This window comes from Amphiprion ocellaris, chromosome 21 (genome assembly GCF_022539595.1).
Source record: "Amphiprion ocellaris isolate individual 3 ecotype Okinawa chromosome 21, ASM2253959v1, whole genome shotgun sequence".
In the NCBI taxonomy this organism is placed as follows: Eukaryota; Metazoa; Chordata; class Actinopteri; family Pomacentridae; genus Amphiprion; species Amphiprion ocellaris.
The window spans coordinates 8,734,622-8,753,574 of record NC_072786.1 but is presented as its reverse complement, the minus strand read 5'-3'; the positions used below and the strand labels follow the sequence as shown (position 1 = coordinate 8,753,574).

Sequence of the window (18,953 nt, the reverse complement as noted above, 5' to 3'; positions counted from 1 at the left end):
CAAAAACAGTAAAAATAAAATATTAGCAACTAGTCTTAGTACAAAGCGAGAAAAATATTTAGTTTCCTACAACATCTCCTCTACATTTGGCTACATTTACAAATTCAGAGCAAAAAAGCACAGAAAAACAGCATAAGACTCTTTAAAAACAAACTTAAAGAGTTAATATTATATCCATCTCCCAACTTTAACATTGTGCAATGTTTCTTCTCTCATGATAACAAACCTGCAACTGGAGACCAGCATTACTTTTGCATATTGTTTCTAAAATATCTTGCGGCGGTCACGATAAGCGTGTGACCGCATTGCATGCTGCTGTCCAAAACACGCGCTGATGCAGCCGTACGGCCGTGATAAATAACTTTTAAGGAAGTGGAGTCAGTGAACAGATTGAGAGGGCCAGGTTTTCCACTCCATCAACCGGCCCTGAGCACCGAGACGAAAAAACACAATATGCTGCACTTCCCCCCGCGACGAAAAATCCGATCGCTCATCAAAATGTTTTTCTAAGCAATTACACCACGCTGCCGTTATATCTGCTGACACTTAATTGGACGTAGTGGAGTATACAGTTGATCAGTAAGGGCTACAAAGAGGGCGAACCTTTTCACATTCAGGCCGAGCGTGATGAAAGTCTGTAAAACTTAATACAGTGCTGACGAGCGGTTTAAACTCCTGACCCAGTTTTCCAGAGAGACGCTTCCACCAAATATCATTTCTACCTCTGGAGATGAGCAAGTGCAGCCCTGTCAGACTGGCACCGTGTGTTTTCCGTGGGTTCACTCCTGTCCTGGGGTTTGGTGGTCTGGTAATGGGCCCCTGGCTGCACAGACTGATGTGTGCGTTCATGTACTCGATAATGGGGCCTGCTGGAGGTCCGCAGAGGATCCGTCTCTGGCTGTGCTGTGATGGGCAGCCTGGTACTTCGCTCCAGGCCTCTTCTATTGCCACGCTGCGTGCGCCAGCCGCACACAATCGTGGCGTCGCGCGCACACACTTCGCCACACACCAATCTGATTGACAGAGCATGCTGAGTGCCAAGCTGTCACTCACACTTTGCTATCCGGAGTTGTTTCCTCTCACTCTTTCCATTTCACACACACAAGCGGACCACACACAAACACACACAAACAGCCACATTCTCGGCAGTTGTCACATGTAAGAAGACATCGCACCTGCAACAAAGCTGGGAGCTTAGCACTGTTGCTGGTGACAAGCTTACAAAAGAAGATAGGTGTTGGTGGAAGACAAGCCTCAGTGCGCCAGTGTTTCCAAACAACTTTTTAGCCTCATTAAAAGCTCGCTCAGTGCTTAGCTAACCTTTCCTGGACCTCCTCTCCTACTGCAGACTGGTATTAACTACTAAGAGGCTCATTAACAGCAAATCTCAGCTCGGAGGCAAAGCAGGACTAATCAGTTTATGTGTAGATAAATAGAGAAAAGACTCTTTGAGGTCAGAAATATTAAAAAATTTCTTTCAACACATCGCAGTTGAAGGATGTGAAGGGAATATTCGGTGCAGCATGGAAAGGAAAAATCCCAACAAACAGGGTTGGAGGTTTGAAGTTTAAATTCATTCCCAAATACAAGCTGAATAAATCCAGAAAGCAGGCCGAGCTACATTCTCAGTTCACATTCAGTGGATGACGGTTGGCATCTACCAGGTGTACATTTAGCTAATACGACGAATGCCCTCCAGCCAGCCCCGCTTTTGGGCCCTCTTTGGGACAGCTGTGATATAAAAACTACAAAATCAGCAGCTCCGGAGCCGTTAACAGCTTCATTGAACAGTAATGCAAAGCTATCCGGTCTTATGGTTGACACGGAGCCGGATAAAAAAAAAAACCCCGAACTGGCAAGTAAGACGTTAGCAGGATAAAGGTCCCGAGGCTGTCGCTAAGCAAGGTCAGGCTGTCTCAGGGAGAAAAAGAAAAACTTTCACAGAAAAGGGAAAAACTTGGACAAAACAGAGGAAGTCAGTGGCAGAAAGAGGACCAACCTTTTGTGGTGATCTGGACGTGGGGACAGGAGACTGCGACCTCATGTTTTTAGCCGAGGAGCCTGCTGACAGGAAAAGAGGAAGGAAAAAGAGGACAAATTCAAATTAGGGGAGTGTTTTCTTCCGTTCGCCAGGATGACACGGCATGAGTCATGCAAACCTACACACATGGAGCTGAGAGGGGCCAGTGGCTTAAAGCATCAATGAATCAAATAAGCGTTGATGTTCTGCTGGTCCTTCAGACCGCCTTAAGCTGCTTCTACATCCAACAGCTGTTACTGCTCTGTGCAACGAGGGCAGAAAAAGAAAACACTCCATCTGCTTATTATGCTACTGGGCAGCGCAATACATCAGGAAACACTAGGGAATAAGTCAAGTCTGTTGCATCTGTAAAGAAGTAAATAACTAAAAACACGGTTAGAGTTGATGGTGGAGAAAACTGTTGTTGAAATGTAATAACATGCATGTCTCAAGGGGAAAAAAAAGGGGAAAAAAGAATCATGGAATTGACTAGAATTTCAATTGGGAATAACTTCAAATTCCACAGAGATTTCCAAAACTTGCTGAATCTCATAGCAGGAAATATCAGCGGTTAGTTCAGATAATGCTGCAGTCGTCTTGCATGTGGATGATATTAAGAGCTGAAAGCCAGGAGACAGAAATGTTTTAGTAGGAAGGAAAGAGCACCAGGTGTCAAAAGCCAGACTGGAAAATTAGTACGACTGTTCGCTGGAGGATCTGCTGTGATCGGCCTGTTTACCTGAGTACGGTGGCCTAGGAGGGACAGGAGGGCACAGCAATTTGCCCACAGAGTCAGAGAAGGATGGAGCGCCCTCTTTGACACTGTCTAGGCTCCAACTACTGGGGGTGGGTCTCACTTTACAGCACAAAACATCACAAGGCACATGTCAGGTCGTGGATTCAAACAGGACAACATGAGAACACAGAAAACACAGTGGAACAACTTAAATGGATGATATGATGACAAACATATGAATTGTGAGCATTGGATTGTCACTTATTAAACTGAAAACTAGCCTCACAGCAAATGAAATACTCTAGAAACTTAATTTAGCGTATGATGAGTGATGACATGCAACATGAGGCGTTTCAGTTGTGTCTGACTTACAACAGTTATTACACATGACATATATCTGTATTTCCATTTTTATTAGCGTTCTGCTGCCAAAATTTGAACTGAATTGAAATGATATGGCATCAGTTGTTAGAAACTGATGGTATTTACTTGGTTGTCTACTGACTTTAAATCAAATTCGATCAAAGCAACTTCAAAGACTACTGATTAGGATGAATTTTTTTAAATATTCCAAAATTAAACATAAAGATGCTGTATTCAGAACAATGGTTGATCCTCGAGGGGAAATTGCTTTAGAAATATAAACAGTTCATATCTATATCCATATCTATCTATATCTATCTATTCTTTGAGCAGCACATCAGGTTCATGCTCTTTATTACTGCAACTGTATTAAACTGTATTGTTCAAATGAAATAAAAATAAATTCAAATCTAATTGATGCATTCCAGCTTCTCATCCTTATTTTCAGAGGTCCTGTCGAGGATAATCTGCAATTGTGTGACTTTTTTCTTCTTTAAAATAGACAATATAAGTTGACATAACTGGCAGAGAGATTTTTATTTTAATGCAAGATGTTACCTGTGAGTTTAACAAGTCAAGCAGCTAAACAAGTTCCTGAAAAGATTATATATTTGATGCTTTTTACAGATCTAAAGCAAGCAATTTAGTTTCAGTGAATCCAAGAGTTTTTTGTGTGACAGCAGGGTAATGATTTTTCCTGATTGTAAATCTTCAGTAAAACAAAGGAATAAAACTGCAACTCAGATATAAAACCCAGACAGTTTTTCATTATGTTTTACAGCCAGTGGTATATTTTAACAATACTATGTGGAGTTATAAATAAAGGCTTCGAGGCATATGATGTGACATGTGACACAATCACAGGTTTGGTGTAAATTCTTGCACCTTTTATCATTGTTATGTGCAGAAAGGTGTCGTGCCACCATATTGTGGCGGTTTATCTATCTTGCGCTGCATTATTTTACGGATCACACTCGGATCATGTGGAAAGTCACAAGGAAGCTTTCGCATCCGCATCTTCACTCCTTATTTTAAAGGTGTCGCGTCTGCAAAGCCTCCGTGTTTATTTTACAGTTTGAAAGCTGTCGTTTTTGTGCGAAAGAATAGCATTTGTTGTTTTTTTTCTGTCTTAATAGTACACAGAAAAACAATAAAACTGTCTTTTATAATGACGATTTGGGTGTGTTGGGGTAAGCATGTCCATCATCGCTGCGCTTCTGTTCCTCTTCAACCCTCGTGTCGTCCTGCGGGTCAAAATTGACCCGTTTTAAAGTTTGAAAATGTGGGAAAAAAATATATTTTCACAGTGAAACTTCTGATGTCCATATTTTCAACACTTTTGGGAAATCTTTGAACATTTTTTGGTGGAAAAAAGGAATGTTAAAAATGTTTCTTAAGAACATTCACAAAAAAAAATCAACCAAAATCCAGCGAATTTCGCTGGATTTTGGTTGATTTTTAAGTGAATGTTCTTAAGAGAATATTAGGAGTTTTACGGATATATATGGAATCACATATATTTTTATATTACAGATATTTTTAGGATTTTTTCGGAAGATTTTTACTTAGTTTTTGAAAATATTTACAAGCATTTTCTTGCCAAATTTGGGGGATTTTTAAAAAAAATAAAACTTTTAAGGGAAACTTTTAAGGAATTACTGGAATTTTGCAAATTTTCAGAAAATTGTGGAATTTTTTTGCTGAATTTTTGGATTTTTTTCAGACAAGGAAACAATATTTTTTGCTTCACGTAAATGTGGACAACAGGAAGGTTAAGAAAAAGCCTCGAAAAGCCTCGAAAAGCTTTCATCACCACAGTGTGTTGATGCGTTTTTGCGTGTCTGTGTATCTTGAGGAGCTGCTGTGTGAAAACAGATGCCTCCAGTCATTGTGTGGTCAAACTGTCACACATGCTGCATGTCTGGGCAGATGACCACCACCACCACCACCACCACCGTGTACAGTGGAGTCAGCATCAGTGAGTAATAACTCACCACAGTAACTGTCGCCAAGCGATCGCTCAGAGGGAATCACTAGATTTGTTGGGTTTCTCTCGGTAATATAACATCATCAGGTCGTGAACTTGCTGTGTGAGGCGTCCTGAGATGACTCGAGTTGTGACTTGGTGCTATCTAAATAAAACTGAGCTGAAATAAGAGAGAAGCAGCTTGATACTGGTGTAACAGAGCTGTATTGCTGCACTCAGGCTGCCGGTGAAAGAGCCAAAAACTACTTTATTTAATATTACTTTTGATTCAATAAGAAGATTTGATTACTGGGTTGACATCTGCTATGTGTGTATGTTTTAAAAACACTTGCTTCTGACATTTTTGGGGCTATTATCCAACTCAATCCAGTGTGATATTTATTTGTGTATATTAGCTTTGTACGATTATTGATCAGTTAAAGCCGTTTCATCTGATTTGGAATTTAAAAATGTCTCTCTGTAATTTTCCTTCATAAATTCATGATTTCAACATTTCTTTTATTTGAGCTGATTTATTACAGGCTCTTGTTTTTTTGGCTTGTGCAGTTATAGATCCGCAGGTGGGATGTTTGCCATCTTAGGTTGTACTTTTTCTAGAATGCTTATAGATTGTACACTTCTATAAATGTGTGAGCGCTCGGCTGTGAGGCTGTGTCCTGCTGACTACAGAGTCTTCGGTGTTTGACAAATATTAGCAAAATAGCTGATGACAAAACACATTAGGAAGTGCATTGATTGCACAAACACGCGACACTACTTTGGAGAAAAAGTCGGGTTGCAGCAACTTGACAAGTGCACAGTAAGTATTAAAAAGTCCACTAAAAATGCGGCATTTATGTGTTTACTGAAAGAGCAAATTAGTGAATTATCTTTACTTATTTCGTGCTGCTGAGGTTATTTTGTTTATTCACATGATTTGACTCAAATGATTCACGTTTTGTTACTGCAATTATATTTGATACAGGTTTAATTTTTAAATAATTACTGTTAAGACCAGTACATGTTCCCCCTAAATGGAACTTTGTTTATTTTAACTGAAAAAGAGTGCATTTGTGTTTCTTTTTGTAGCATGTCTTGATAAATCTACAGTCAAGGTGTCGATAAATAAATAAAACACAATAAAATGGGTCTAATATTTCTTAAGTATTAATATAATGCAATATTTACAGGCTGTGTGGGCAAGAAAAACACACAAGGAGACCAACTGTCCTTCACAAATCACGTACACAAACTCATTATAATGTGTAATAATTAGGAAAATGGCATTAAAATGTGCCAGAAGTCACCGAATTTGCACTCGAATATTTCTCTGAAGACCCTGGAGCAGGCTGCCTCCTCCATGTTATAACAGCTCTGTGCTCCTTCTTCACAGGAATTACAGTTAATGGACACATGCTGAGGATTTATAACGGCAAACGGTCTTTTCACTGACAGCAAGGACCTCTGAAAACAACGAATAGAAATGTTACATGCTTCGAGTAGACTTGATAAGAGTGTCTCCATATGCCGGCGTTATTATTTTAAAGGAGGGGATTCCCTGGAGGGTGTGTTTGGAGTGTTTGTGAGAGTGCTGAGTGGGCGCTCCTCACTGCATGTAGGTGAAGGGTATAGAAAACATATAGATGCTGAACATAGTGTTTTACCTTTATCTGGCGCTGAGAGGTTGGGGTCACTCCTAGGTAAAGTGGTATCGCCTATCTGATGAGCAGGAGCTCTCTGCACAAAGAAGAAAATACTGTCAAATACAAACAGCTGTAGGTAAAAATAAATACAGTGTAAAGCCTTGTAAAGTCAACAAATTCAACAGAATAGACTGAAAGACCCAGACAGAGAAAGAAAGTACAAGTCTCTAATTACAGTAAATGATCAATATCTCTGATAATCAATACTTCATTAGGAGCTAATATCGAGTATTTCATTGTTAGATCCTCTGAACATCAATTCCTCAGTCGACTTTAAAGGATTCTAACACAAACAGGGGAAGAAAAGCTGGTGAACTGTGCCAAAAAGCGCCTGCACTGACCGCCAGAGACGAATGGCCTGGAAAAGCAAAGGCATTATTTTTCTGTAGCCGTCGCTTTGTCACTGCGGATGGAGTGTGTGATTGTGTTACATACTGTCCTTCAGCCCGAAAAGGAACTGCAATATCATGTTGTTCTTGTCGGCCCTTGTTATTGAGGTAACATTAGCTTCCTGTGCAGGAATGTTTGTATTTTTTCTTTCCTTCCTGCTGGAATGAGGCAGAGCTGGACTGTCTGACGTTAATAAAACATCAGTAACATCAGCTGCTCTTGAAAAACTGCATTTCTCAGCTACAAAAGGCCTTACGGCATGTGCCCTCGTCCAGGAGCTGATTTTTGTTTATTTTTACCCCCTCTTTTAGACAGAAGTCACCCATTGAGATATATTATACATTACAGAGGTGACCTTGTTTGCTGCTCCAGTGTGTATCTTATAGGCGGCTGCAGTGCCGGACAAATATAGACACGATTCTTATTTTGTTGTTACGTTCGAATCACATTAACACACACGGCTGGACGACAGGTGGAGCAGTGAGATCGAGGAAAGGTAACTCAAGCATCTGCAAATGAGAGAAAAATGACTGTTCTTCTTCCATTTCCCTCCTCAGAAAAACAGCAGGTGAGAGAAATCCACCTGTTTGCAGTGAACAGAGTTATTGCTGGTTCTGTGAACGTCTTCCCTCGCTCTACTTCAAATCCTCAATATTACTAAACGTGGAAACTCCAGACAATAGAATAACCCCACAAGCCGATCTTATGGTCAACACTTTAACCTCAGGACAAAAACAGAACACTACAGCCGCCCGAGTTCATCCAAAAATTGACCCAGAATTAAAAAAGTGAAGTGATTTCAACTGCAGATTATGTTATCGATTTTCTCAACACTGTAATCTTAAGCTTTGGCTCACCGTTAGCGGTGCATGAAGCAGGATTTCAAGCTTGGTGGCTGGATGTCTCTTGCAGAAATCCACCGTTTGCAATGTAGTAAAGTTCTCAACTTAAGTCATCATGTCTATATAGTCTTGTATCTTTAACTTTTTATCAAAGAATAATGCATCTTTGACATTGTTTAGGCAAGTTCAGGTACCAAAATTACTCGGTAAGGTTGAGGAAAAAATCACGGTTTGGGTTAAAATACAACCCTTTTCCCCCATTTTCTGGGTGAATAGGGGGATAAAAACCCACCACCACAGCTACAATCTGATTGGTTGGTTGGAAAGGAGCAACAGCAAAACAATAAAATAAATGCCAACAATATGTTGATTCGAAACGTATTTCTGATACGTCACAAACAAGCGGAAGAAACTATGCTTCCATCAAAATGCAATTGATTTTGCAGTTAGGCTGTATTGGAACATAATTTTTAGGAGGCAGGGTTGAACTTTGAGTCACCTCACTTTTTCTCCAGACAAAATGAATGTGACTTTTATTACCAGATCAGCTAGAACCGTATAATTCCCCTTCAAGTGTGGCAATATGCCAAAGGCCAGAATGACACCACACAGGAAATGAACAGGAAATTATTGTTTTTTTAATATTAAAAAGAAAATCTGATTTCTTTTTCCAGCAGCTCATTTTAGAAAATAGTTTATGTAACCTATTGCGCTGCTATTGCTGTTTTTTTCTGTTAAACCACGTGTAAAACTACATATGCAAGAACTACATAAGGAGCCATGTTTCCATACAACTGTCAAGCAAATTATATGAGAACTTTTGAAATGTTACAAAATGTTTCTAAAAAAAAAATCACAAATTAACAGAGTAGAAGAAGTAGAGGTTGCGAATGGAAAACAAAACTAGTTGTTTCCAAAGAGCCAAAATCCCTCAAAGAAGAAGAAACAAACTAAACCAGCTGCAAATGACGGAAAAATGCAAAAGGGTTTTAGAATTTTTTTCTTCCATTTAGGCAAGTTATAATTCATTCATGTCAGCTGGTATTTCCAGTGTTTCCAACTGTGCAGAGTCACTACAAGCAGAAATAACTGATCAGTACTTTTTCAGTAAAGGTATTTATATCTCCCACGAAGCGCATTAACTCTTCCAAAAATGCTTTTTCTGAATTTCACCATTAACCATTAACCTTTTCTCATGTGATAATTCAAAACGAGACTAAAAATACTTCACAGAAATACGACCGTTGTTGAACTTTCCTCGGAGATGCTTCCTGATTGTTCGGTTTTGCTTCTGTCACTAAAAGGTCAAAGACTCATTTGTGTGTCTTGTTTTACCTGCAGCCCAGTTTGTCAGTTTGTATACAGCTTTGGATATAATTAGGAGACCAACTGTTGTTTTCTTTGCAACATTTACACAACAAACCTTTGGCACTGATAATATATACACATATTTAGCTTGTAAAAGACATAAAAATTTGTATTATAATAATTCAAAGCATATATTATTGTTGAAATATTGAAAAAATATAAAAAATAGTCAAAAATTCTCAATAGGTGGCTGAAATTCTTTGGAGTCACCATTATTTTGTGCAAAAGTTGTAGATGTAAAGTCTAAAAAAAGAGACAATCCAAACTAAGTTATCACTCAACAAAGCCAGGAAAAAGAGAAACGTGAGAGGACAAAGAAAAATATACCAAGAAAGACACTGCTAATCACCAAAACAGCATCTATTACAACTTTAAAAGAAAAATGCTGTAGCTAGCATATAGGAAAAGACAAAACAGTGGCCACAGTGGTGTTATAATGTGAGTATGTATTTGGTTTAATGCTGCATATTTAACAGAACAATTTCAAAGCACTCTACACTGGAACAATGAAGTATGCTCTACTCCTACCACTACCGTGTCCTTTGCACAGGTCATGTTGCGTGTCCTTAAATGCAGATGAATGTGCTCGTGTGTGCTGACCTGTGCAGGGTCGAGGGGGTTGGGGAAGATGGCGCTGACCGGCCTCTCTCGTGGAGACAGGCAGGCGTTTTCTCTGGAATGCTTGTGTTTCTCTGCCATTTGAGGCGAACCTGCAACGGATAGCATGAGACGTTATAGCGGTGGCGGTGGCGGCTGCACACATACCCCCACAGGAGCATGCGCGAGGCACATAAGGGACCGAAGCGGCAGCAAGGTGTTAGGCTATTACCCGCAAATACTGGCAATCAGGAAAGGCCAATCTCTCTTTCTCCCTCCAAGCCTCTCCGCCATTCTTTCAGCCTCACTAGCTCCACGACATGATAAATGGCCCGGCCCCTCTTACACTCCCCCTCCCTCCCTCCCTCCCTCCCTGCCTCACCTCCTCTGCTACACCGGACAACAGAGACGTGTGCTACAACTTGACACGGTAACATTATGTAACGCAGCCAGCAGAGATAAAGCCCACACACACACACACACACACGCACGCACAAAAACAAAACATGCAAATGCTTGAATTTTCACAGCGCTCGCCCTCATCTGCTGCAGCCATTGTATCGATATTGATCCATTAGCAGAAGCACTTGGAAGGCTATCATATGAGAATGAGATACCCATCGGTGGCTCTCGTTCAGATAACCACGGCAGCAATAATTCTCAGCACGCTTTATGGGTAGACAGAGGGCGCTTTTATAAGGGCGCCGCCCGCTGTCAGCAGCTTGCCAAAGGGGAGTGTATACGCTTCCATAAACGTCTTCATATATTCTTACTTTTTATGATGGGGATCAGGCACAAACACTTCTGAGCACACCCAGATAAGAGGGCAAAGCATGAGGAGGCATTAGACATTCACGCTGCACTGTAGAGGAGGCTCGGACAGCCGAGGCCGGCACGGACGGGAGATTGCGTTGAGGTCCGAGTGGGATACTCTGCACAGCTGTAATCATCTCTCACTCTCTCTGGCTCTGTCTTGCATTTTCATTGGCTCCATGTTTCTTTCAACAGCATTTCCCTCGGCCCATTTCATTTTTCATCTGGCCTCATTTTGTATTCTCTCTATTTTTCAATCCCTCACTATCCATTCAATTCTCTCTCCTTCTCTTTTTAGTTTTTCTTTTCTTTCTTTTGTCTCCATCTACCTCCTCCCTGTGTATCCTCAGCTGTCACCTAACCTCGCTTACCTCGCCAGACAGGATGCCGCGGTGGCTTGAGAGAACATCGTGTCACCGAAAAGGTCAAAGGTTCAACCTGTCCAGCTGGACTTCAGTCTGCTTCCTCTGTCTGAGTCACTCCGGACTGAAATATCAGCTAAAAGCCTGCAGAGTGTAGATTTGTAAAGTATGATGCGTAGCATAAGTGCCGGTCTCACCTCTGGCGCTGGAGGGGGCTGAGCTGGTGACGTTGGGCGAGGCAGAATGGTTGGAGCTGAGGCTCGAGGTAGACGGACTGGGCTGCAGACGGACAAGACAGCATCAATAACAGCATCATCACCAGAATATCAAAAACATTCATTTATACAGTCTGCATACTAGAGACTGCTGATACTGCATGTTAGTTTGCTCAGTGCAGTTATGCAAAGCTGGACAACTACTAGTTCTATGCAAAATACCAGCAGACTATGTGTTGACTATGTGTGTTGGCAATTTGTAAAAACTGTGGACACTTAAAAAACAAAAGGAGATTCTAAAAATAGCTCCAGCACAATGTACTGCAAGATACAGCAGAACGTTTAAATATGGAAATACACGATGCGATCAAAAAGTTCTAAGACTGTGAGACATTTGCGAAAACTGGAGCCGAGAAGAAAACATCACGTTCTGTGTTAGTAGCTAGGATGAGCCAACCTATATGTCAAGAATCATCCTGTGTAGGCCTGCAGCTATGACTGAGAGAAGAAACAGCATTTTTTACAGAGGAAAAGCCCAGAGTTTCTCACAATGGATAAGGTGCATCATATCGAGAGCGCACAAGGAACATGCTTGCTGTTTTTGTCCACATTTACATGGTTGTGCTGCAGGAATTAGTCCCCCTGCATGAGACTGTCAAGGCAGAGTTCTACTGAAATGTCCTGAGGGAACATTCACATTAATGACCTGGACTGTGGTGTATGGAGTGTGGGTGATTACATGTAAGGCCACAACCAGGGAGGCAAATTTCAAACAATTTTCTAGACTGATAGGTGGTTCCTACTAACTAGTTGATTGACTGCTAAAAGGAATTAACTAAAGTGGACATTACTACATATGCAAATACAGCTGTTTTTCACTTAGGAGACATAACAATCACCACAAAGCCAGCTTTGTTATGTTAGCCATATAGTTAAAGGATCATTGTAGTTGCAGACTCTGACCTGTTTTGAATACGAGGCCAGGATCCATTAATCACCACATAAGTCTCTGTCATGGTGGCCAGTTTGTAGCTAAACCCTTACAATTCTCTATGCTTCCTTGTCTGTAGTTTAAGTGAAACTGTAGTCTTCACAATGACACTGAATAGAAAAACATCCAATGTAACAATACATTTTCTGCCCTTTATCTTCTCTGTTATCCATTAATACATTATTGTTGTTAAATGTAATTAATTGATTAATCGTTATCTCAAGCCACAGCATCACAAATGTCGCTAGTCACCCGACCTACTTGGCAGATTTGGCTCCTTCTTCTTCCCAGTAATGGAATTTGAGTTAAAGTATCACAGTTTTGACACAGTTTAGGATATTCAGCGCTCTTTGTATATGGTGTCTGATACTGTATATTTACATAGTGTAACTTTCAGGGGGCATTACAAGTGCTGCAGAAATGTCCACAGCCCTGCATCGCAGACTGCTTCGATGTAATGGAGAATAGATGGTTTTGATTTTGGGTATTACCTCATATGTATCTGCATTTTAATACATTTTGTAAATTATACATAATAACATTCATCGTCACAGTCATCTTTCAGTAAATTGTGCTTGATCTTTAAAAAAAAAAAAAAAAACGTATGATGTTCAAAGCTAATTCTGTAATGGGCTCAGTCAGATCCCTGACGACAGCTTTTTTTCCTCTCATTTTTTTCTCTTCTCCCTGTTACTCCAGACCTGCCAGGTGCGGCAGACAGCTTGCCAGGAGTTGTCGGCAGCTTTCTGAATTGGCCAAATCTAGTTTAGATTAGACTCCAGCGGGCTCCCTGGACGGACCACACAAAGCACTGTGTCCTCATTTGATATAATCATGACAATTTGCTTGGCTGGGCGACGCTCCAAACAAGCAAGAGAGGGAGATAGGGAGGAAAGGGTCAGAGGAGACGAGAAATGAGGGTCGAACAGAGCGAGAGTGGATTAAAAAGTATTGCAAGTGAAATCCTCGGGGAGCAGGAGGGCAAATGTTGGGAGGTGGACTCAATCCACTGCCTTAAAAGCTTTTGCATGAGTGTGTGGGAAGGCATAAGAGGGCGCATGTATGTGTGTATTACAGAGAGACTACCTGCATGTTGAAGACTTCATCCGAGCTCTCCGATTGCCCTGTGATGTTACTGACTTCGTTGGAGGCTTGCGATGACAAAGAGGATGAGGAGTAACGGTTCACGGCAGGGTAGCTGAGGAGGCTGAAGGTGCCAGAGAGATGGTTATTGTGGTTTTCAATAAAGGGATTGAGTTTTTATGTTTCATTAGCTCCGAGAGGTCTCACTCACCGAAAATCCAGCGCGAGCAGCAGCAAGGCCAATAAAAAGGCAGACAGGCGGGGAACAAAGACAAACACAGAGACAGAAAATGTCAGATGAGAAGCAGATAACTTGTGCACCAATCTGAGCGTTTCACCGAGCTGCCAAGAGGCAAAAGTGTTAAAAAAAATAGATGGGACCTAGTTTTTGTATTGCGAAACAGAGTACAAAGAAAAAAAAGAAGAAGAAAGAAATCAAAACTCAACACGCAAAAACGTGAAATGTCAGTGGGAGACTGAGGTGATGTGTGCGTCTCCATCTTTCTGTGTGGCTGCCGTGTCCCGCGGGATCAGACTGTGGAGGCTGAATGTCGCAGGTAGACAGAGTGGCAGGGTCACTGAACACATCAAAACACACACACACACACACACACACACACACACACACACACACACACACACACACACACACACACACACACTGTTGTGCACACACTCTGCCTGCTGGCCCGACAGCAGCCACACAGAAATATCCCTGTGGGTGCGAGCCGGCCGTCTCCACCTATTGTGTGCCCACGTCGTGCCACGCCGCTAAAGAACTGAAGGAAGAAGAAGAGAAAAAGGCACAGAGCGTGGCGAGGTGAAGTGGAGACACGGAAAGTAAAAGCAAAAAAAAAGAAGGCAAGACGAGGACAAAGGTCTGCAGAGAAGGGCGTCACATCAAGAGGAAGTAAAGGAAGGTGACACAATGTGACGAGGAAATTTTAAATATTCCCTAGATTTAACCCTTGTGTCGACCCGTTTTAAAGTTTGAAAATGTGGAAATGAAATATATTTTCACAGTGAAACTTCTGATGTCCACATTTTCAACAATTTTGGGAAATCTCTGAACATTTTTTGGTGAAAAAAAGGAATGTTAAAAATGTTTCTTCAAGAACATTCACAAAAAAATCAACCAAAATCCAGCGAATTTCGCTGGATTTTGGTTGATTTTTATGTGAATGTTCTTGAAGAAAATATTAGAAGTTTTACTGATATATATGGAATCACTTTAGATATTTTTAGGATTTTTTTGGAAGATTTTTGCTCATTTTTTTGAAAATATTTACAAGAATTTTCTTGCCAACATTGGGGGATTTTTTTAAAAAATAAAACTTTTAAGGGAAACTTTTAAGGAATTATTGGAATTATTCTTCCTGAAGGTTTTGCAAATTTTCAGAAAACTGGGGAATTTTTTTGCTGAATTTCTGGATTTTTTTCAGACAAGGAAGCAATATTTTTTGGTGCCCGTAAATAAGGACAACAGGAGGGGTTAAGCTTTTTAGGTGATTTTTTTGGATCCTTAACAGAATAAAATACAGATGCAAGACCATTTGAAAGCTAAACATGCACATAAAAAGGAATTTAAGCAAAGAGGCTAAGTAAAATCAGTGAGAAATCATCATCACCTCCGCCTGGTGACCCCCCTGCCACCGTCTGGGCTAATGATGCTGGGCACGGAGTTCCTGCAGGTACGTGGGCTGCCGTTGGTGAAGTGCACTGGGCTTGCACGCACATAAGCTGGAAACTCCTGTGGTTTTGAAAGTGGGAGAAGAGGACGCGCACATCATTAGATGCTTCTTGGTGCCAGCGTGAGATATGTAAATAAAATACACAGTATGCAGATGATGGAAGTTTGTTTAATGAGGGGTGGCTTCTCCCCCTCTGAGGACTGAAGGGGTCATTTACTCGGAAGCCTAAACACAGCAGGCGGTTTCTGTTGTCACATACAGCGTGTGCTTCTAGAAAGACTCGAGTGAAAACGATGCAACACCTGCAGTAACTAAATTAATGTCTGTTTAACATGATATTTAAATCCACCACTGGTTTACGAATGCTTTCTCGAAGATGTACCGAGACGTCACAAACAGGAATTGCTACGTACCTGTATGCCCAGACTGGATTTCATGAGATGAAACTGGTCCACTAACTTCTTGTGTAGAGGTCTCATGTCTTGAGGAACGAACTTCTCGTGCACAGCGAGGCCATACTCCAGTATGTGTGCCTGCATGACAAAAATCCACACAGAAGAGTTTTTAATTCCTATTTTATCGGTGTAAATTGTAAAATGTGTGCTTCAACATCACTACTCTTGTCCACTGCCCAGGTTCTGAGGCTATCGAGTCCACATTTTAAAAAAATTGATTCTAATTCCGCCCCTCTGCCTTTCAGACCATGTATTATGCAACCCTCCTCTTCATGTCCACCTCATCCGAGCTGTCCAGGGAGTCTTCCTCTGACTCACCAGATGCAGAATTTGGGTATAAGTTTGCCTTTTCTGTTACTGATTTCTTAAAGCTTTGGCCTCCTCTTCTGTGATCTGTGTTACAATAACCTCTAAACTGGCAACCTACACACTGAAAAGTTTTGAAGAAAATTTGGATCACGCAAAAAAGTAGGTCTGCTTGTTGTTGTTTTTTTGCTTTGTTTTGATGCAGTAGCCCTTTTAATGAGCCTTTCCTGTGTCATGATTTTTGCAGGGACACTGGCTGCATCCTGGGCTTAGTCAGATTATTGTGACGGGTCTAAAGAAATAGAAAGAAGTGATTTTTTCCCCCCTATAACAGAATTGTAATAAAGTGCAGGCAGACCATTCTTCAGCACTGACACGGGATCTTCAACTGGGACTCCACCACTAAAATACTCCTGTTTTGCATGTTTCTGCAATAAATGCTGCTCTTTGCTTCCAAATTATCTCTCTTGATTGAACTGTGATACCATTTATTATTGCAGTCCTTCAGCTATGTTTTACAATATATTTTAACTACTTGCAAGTGCACCATGATAAATTAGACAGAAATTATGAGTCATATCAGCAATATTAAGTCCATGTCACCTGATACGAGAACTAAAGCCAGAATGATAAATTGTCTGGGCTGATAAACTGGCCAATATTAGTATATCTTTGATATACTAGTATCAGTTGATGATAAGGGAAAACAAATTCCCCCTACAGGTAATAATCTATCCTCTAAATCCTTAAAACCCACTGGCAGGTTTGAAAGGCATGCTATTTAAAAAGAAATGCCAAAATGACTCCATTTATCAGAGCCACAAAGTGTAAAAAGATGAAATTGCCCAATTATTACCTTTCAGGTGGCTCTTAAGCTAATCTTGTGTGGCATTGGAACTCTTAAATCATGGTATTTATTTAAAATCCGTTCATTCTGAATGTCTCATTTGAAAATCTTCCAAAAATAACTCTCCAGATTCTGTAAAATAACACAAAATTTGCCCTTGGGGATTAATAAAGTATTTCTCTTCTATTTTAAAATCAAAAAATGTGACTAAAAAATGTGACATGGCAAAATTACAAGGGATTTTTGGTTGAACTTGGCTGAACTACAGGCAGTGTTTACACACAGCACATAGCAGACAAACATACTAAAAATGGAAGTAGTAACTATGTATGGTATGACAAGCTCACATTGCTGTACTATTTCCATAGAGGCACAGGACTTTGTATTACAGTAAAAATGAGCACACAGTGAGTAAAAATATGACGGGAGCAAAGAAAAAAAACACCCAGAAACTTCTCGTGGTTTAGAGCTCGAGAGTTAAAATTTGCGCCGTTGCATTTAAAGCACCTCTCGCTTCTAACCTGTTCAAACATGAGCTCTCTCAGTCGCCCGATCTTCTCGCCATCCTCTGGGTGATTCATAATGTAGTCCTTCACGAAAAAGGCCTGCATGGAGACAAAAATACAGAACATCTGTTATGCATACACTGGGAGCTGAGGCAGTAGGCTTCCTGCACTGCAGCATTACCTGAATCCCAGCTGGCCTGACACAGTGAATTACTGTCCACACATTTATTTGCTAAATCCTTTAAAAAAATATGCAGGAAAACTGAGCAAATAGACAAACAGAGTGAACTAACATCCCACTCAAATGGGGTGTAATACTCCTGTCTGGGTTTTGTGTAGTGATATTAATATCAAGTTAAAAAAACATACTGGCTAAAAATAGAAAAACACTGCACCAAATAGATGTTAACGGAATCAAAGGGCTGATTTTACTTTGATATAGGAGTCAATTTGGTTGCGGATCTTAAAAAGGCGCTCTTCAGATCTCTTTCATTCATGTCACTGCTTCCTGTTACAGATCATGTCTCTTTAGAAACACCACACTTCTTACAGACTGTGCTTTCTATTCACTTTCCCAGACATTTCGTTCAAAAATGGAGACTCAAAGGAGAAACAGATAAGATGAAAAATGCCCCCGATCTGCTTTGAATGACGATAACTGTTTCTGTCACAGCCATACATTAAATGCCAGGTCCCCCCGCTCCTTACAATGCCATCAACACTTGTGATGTGTCAACAGATTATGGTAAATCCTTTTCAATCTGCATCAGGGCACACAAAGAGGGGAGAGGATGAACCTATGAGTGACCCGGCTCGCAATCTGCTTTCAAATCTGGTTCAGAAGGAAACACACACACGTAGATTTAAAAAAAACTAAAAAGGGAGCATACAAAAAAAGATCAGCATGATTCCCCTCTCAAGGACACAGCTGTCGATCACCAAAGAGACAGTAAACGAGAAAAGATGCTCAAGGCTGCTTCAGATATGTTTGCTCACAATCATAGATCCCCATCAAGGAAAGCATGCAGGCTATAAATCCTCAATAAAGTCAGACAAACATATTGAGACAGCAATCTTTGTCAACACAGCATTTATACAATCCTCTTGTGTTAAACTGTGCAGCACAGATGGACAATTTTAAATATGGCATCGCATAAACATTATTATAATCTTTACAGCCAAACATGCACTGGTTTTATGGTCGAAATTTCTAAAAAGAGGACTACTATGATTCAGCAGGAACTTCCATCCAAGAACCTAGTGGAAAAACGCGGCAAAAATAATCAATAATCTTCCTCAAATGATGGAAATTCCTCATCGGGCTGCGGGGAGAGAGACCTCGCCATGGAGTGGCTCAGTCAATCATTAGAAAAGTCCAATTAGAGATGGAACGCTAAGGGGAGGGGGAAAATAAATCAGACAGCATTCCCCCTCAAGGGTTTCAGCTCAAACCAAAGCAATAAATCTGAATATTAATAATGACAATTTCTCCTTCATTTGTAGCTCAGCAAACCTCCACAGCTGTCAATCGGCATTACGTGGGCAAATTAATAGATTTATAGGCGCAGTCCGTGGGGTACCGAGTGTGATATATTCTGCAGTGAAAAATGAGAGTTGTTAGCAGTGGCGATGTTTTTGCAGAGGAAAAAAAAAAAAAAAAAAAAGAAAGCCCCGTCTGTGTCCAGCTCAGGCAAAATTA

General features: G+C 40.7%; 1 protein-coding gene across 5 annotated transcripts in view; it reads right to left on the bottom strand.

Moving 5' to 3' along the window:
* dock4b (dedicator of cytokinesis 4b) overlaps positions 1–18,953 on the bottom strand; it is a 135,447-nt gene that overhangs the window by 3,246 nt on the left and 113,248 nt on the right. For 2 of the 5 annotated variants that reach the window (XM_023262540.3, XM_023262557.3), the window contains 9 exons: positions 17,270–17,353; positions 15,554–15,673; positions 15,078–15,199; positions 13,453–13,564; positions 11,358–11,439; positions 9,989–10,098; positions 6,750–6,822; positions 2,760–2,876; positions 2,000–2,064 (listed from right to left, as the gene is read on the bottom strand). In XM_023262540.3, the coding sequence (XP_023118308.2) occupies positions 2,000–2,064; positions 2,760–2,876; positions 6,750–6,822; positions 9,989–10,098; positions 11,358–11,439; positions 13,453–13,564; positions 15,078–15,199; positions 15,554–15,673; positions 17,270–17,353 (885 nt within the window). The remainder of the gene's footprint in view (positions 1–1,999; positions 2,065–2,759; positions 2,877–6,749; positions 6,823–9,988; positions 10,099–11,357; positions 11,440–13,452; positions 13,565–15,077; positions 15,200–15,553; positions 15,674–17,269; positions 17,354–18,953) is intronic. The other 3 variants (XM_023262548.3, XM_023262561.3, XM_023262569.3) reach the window with 3 other exon arrangements.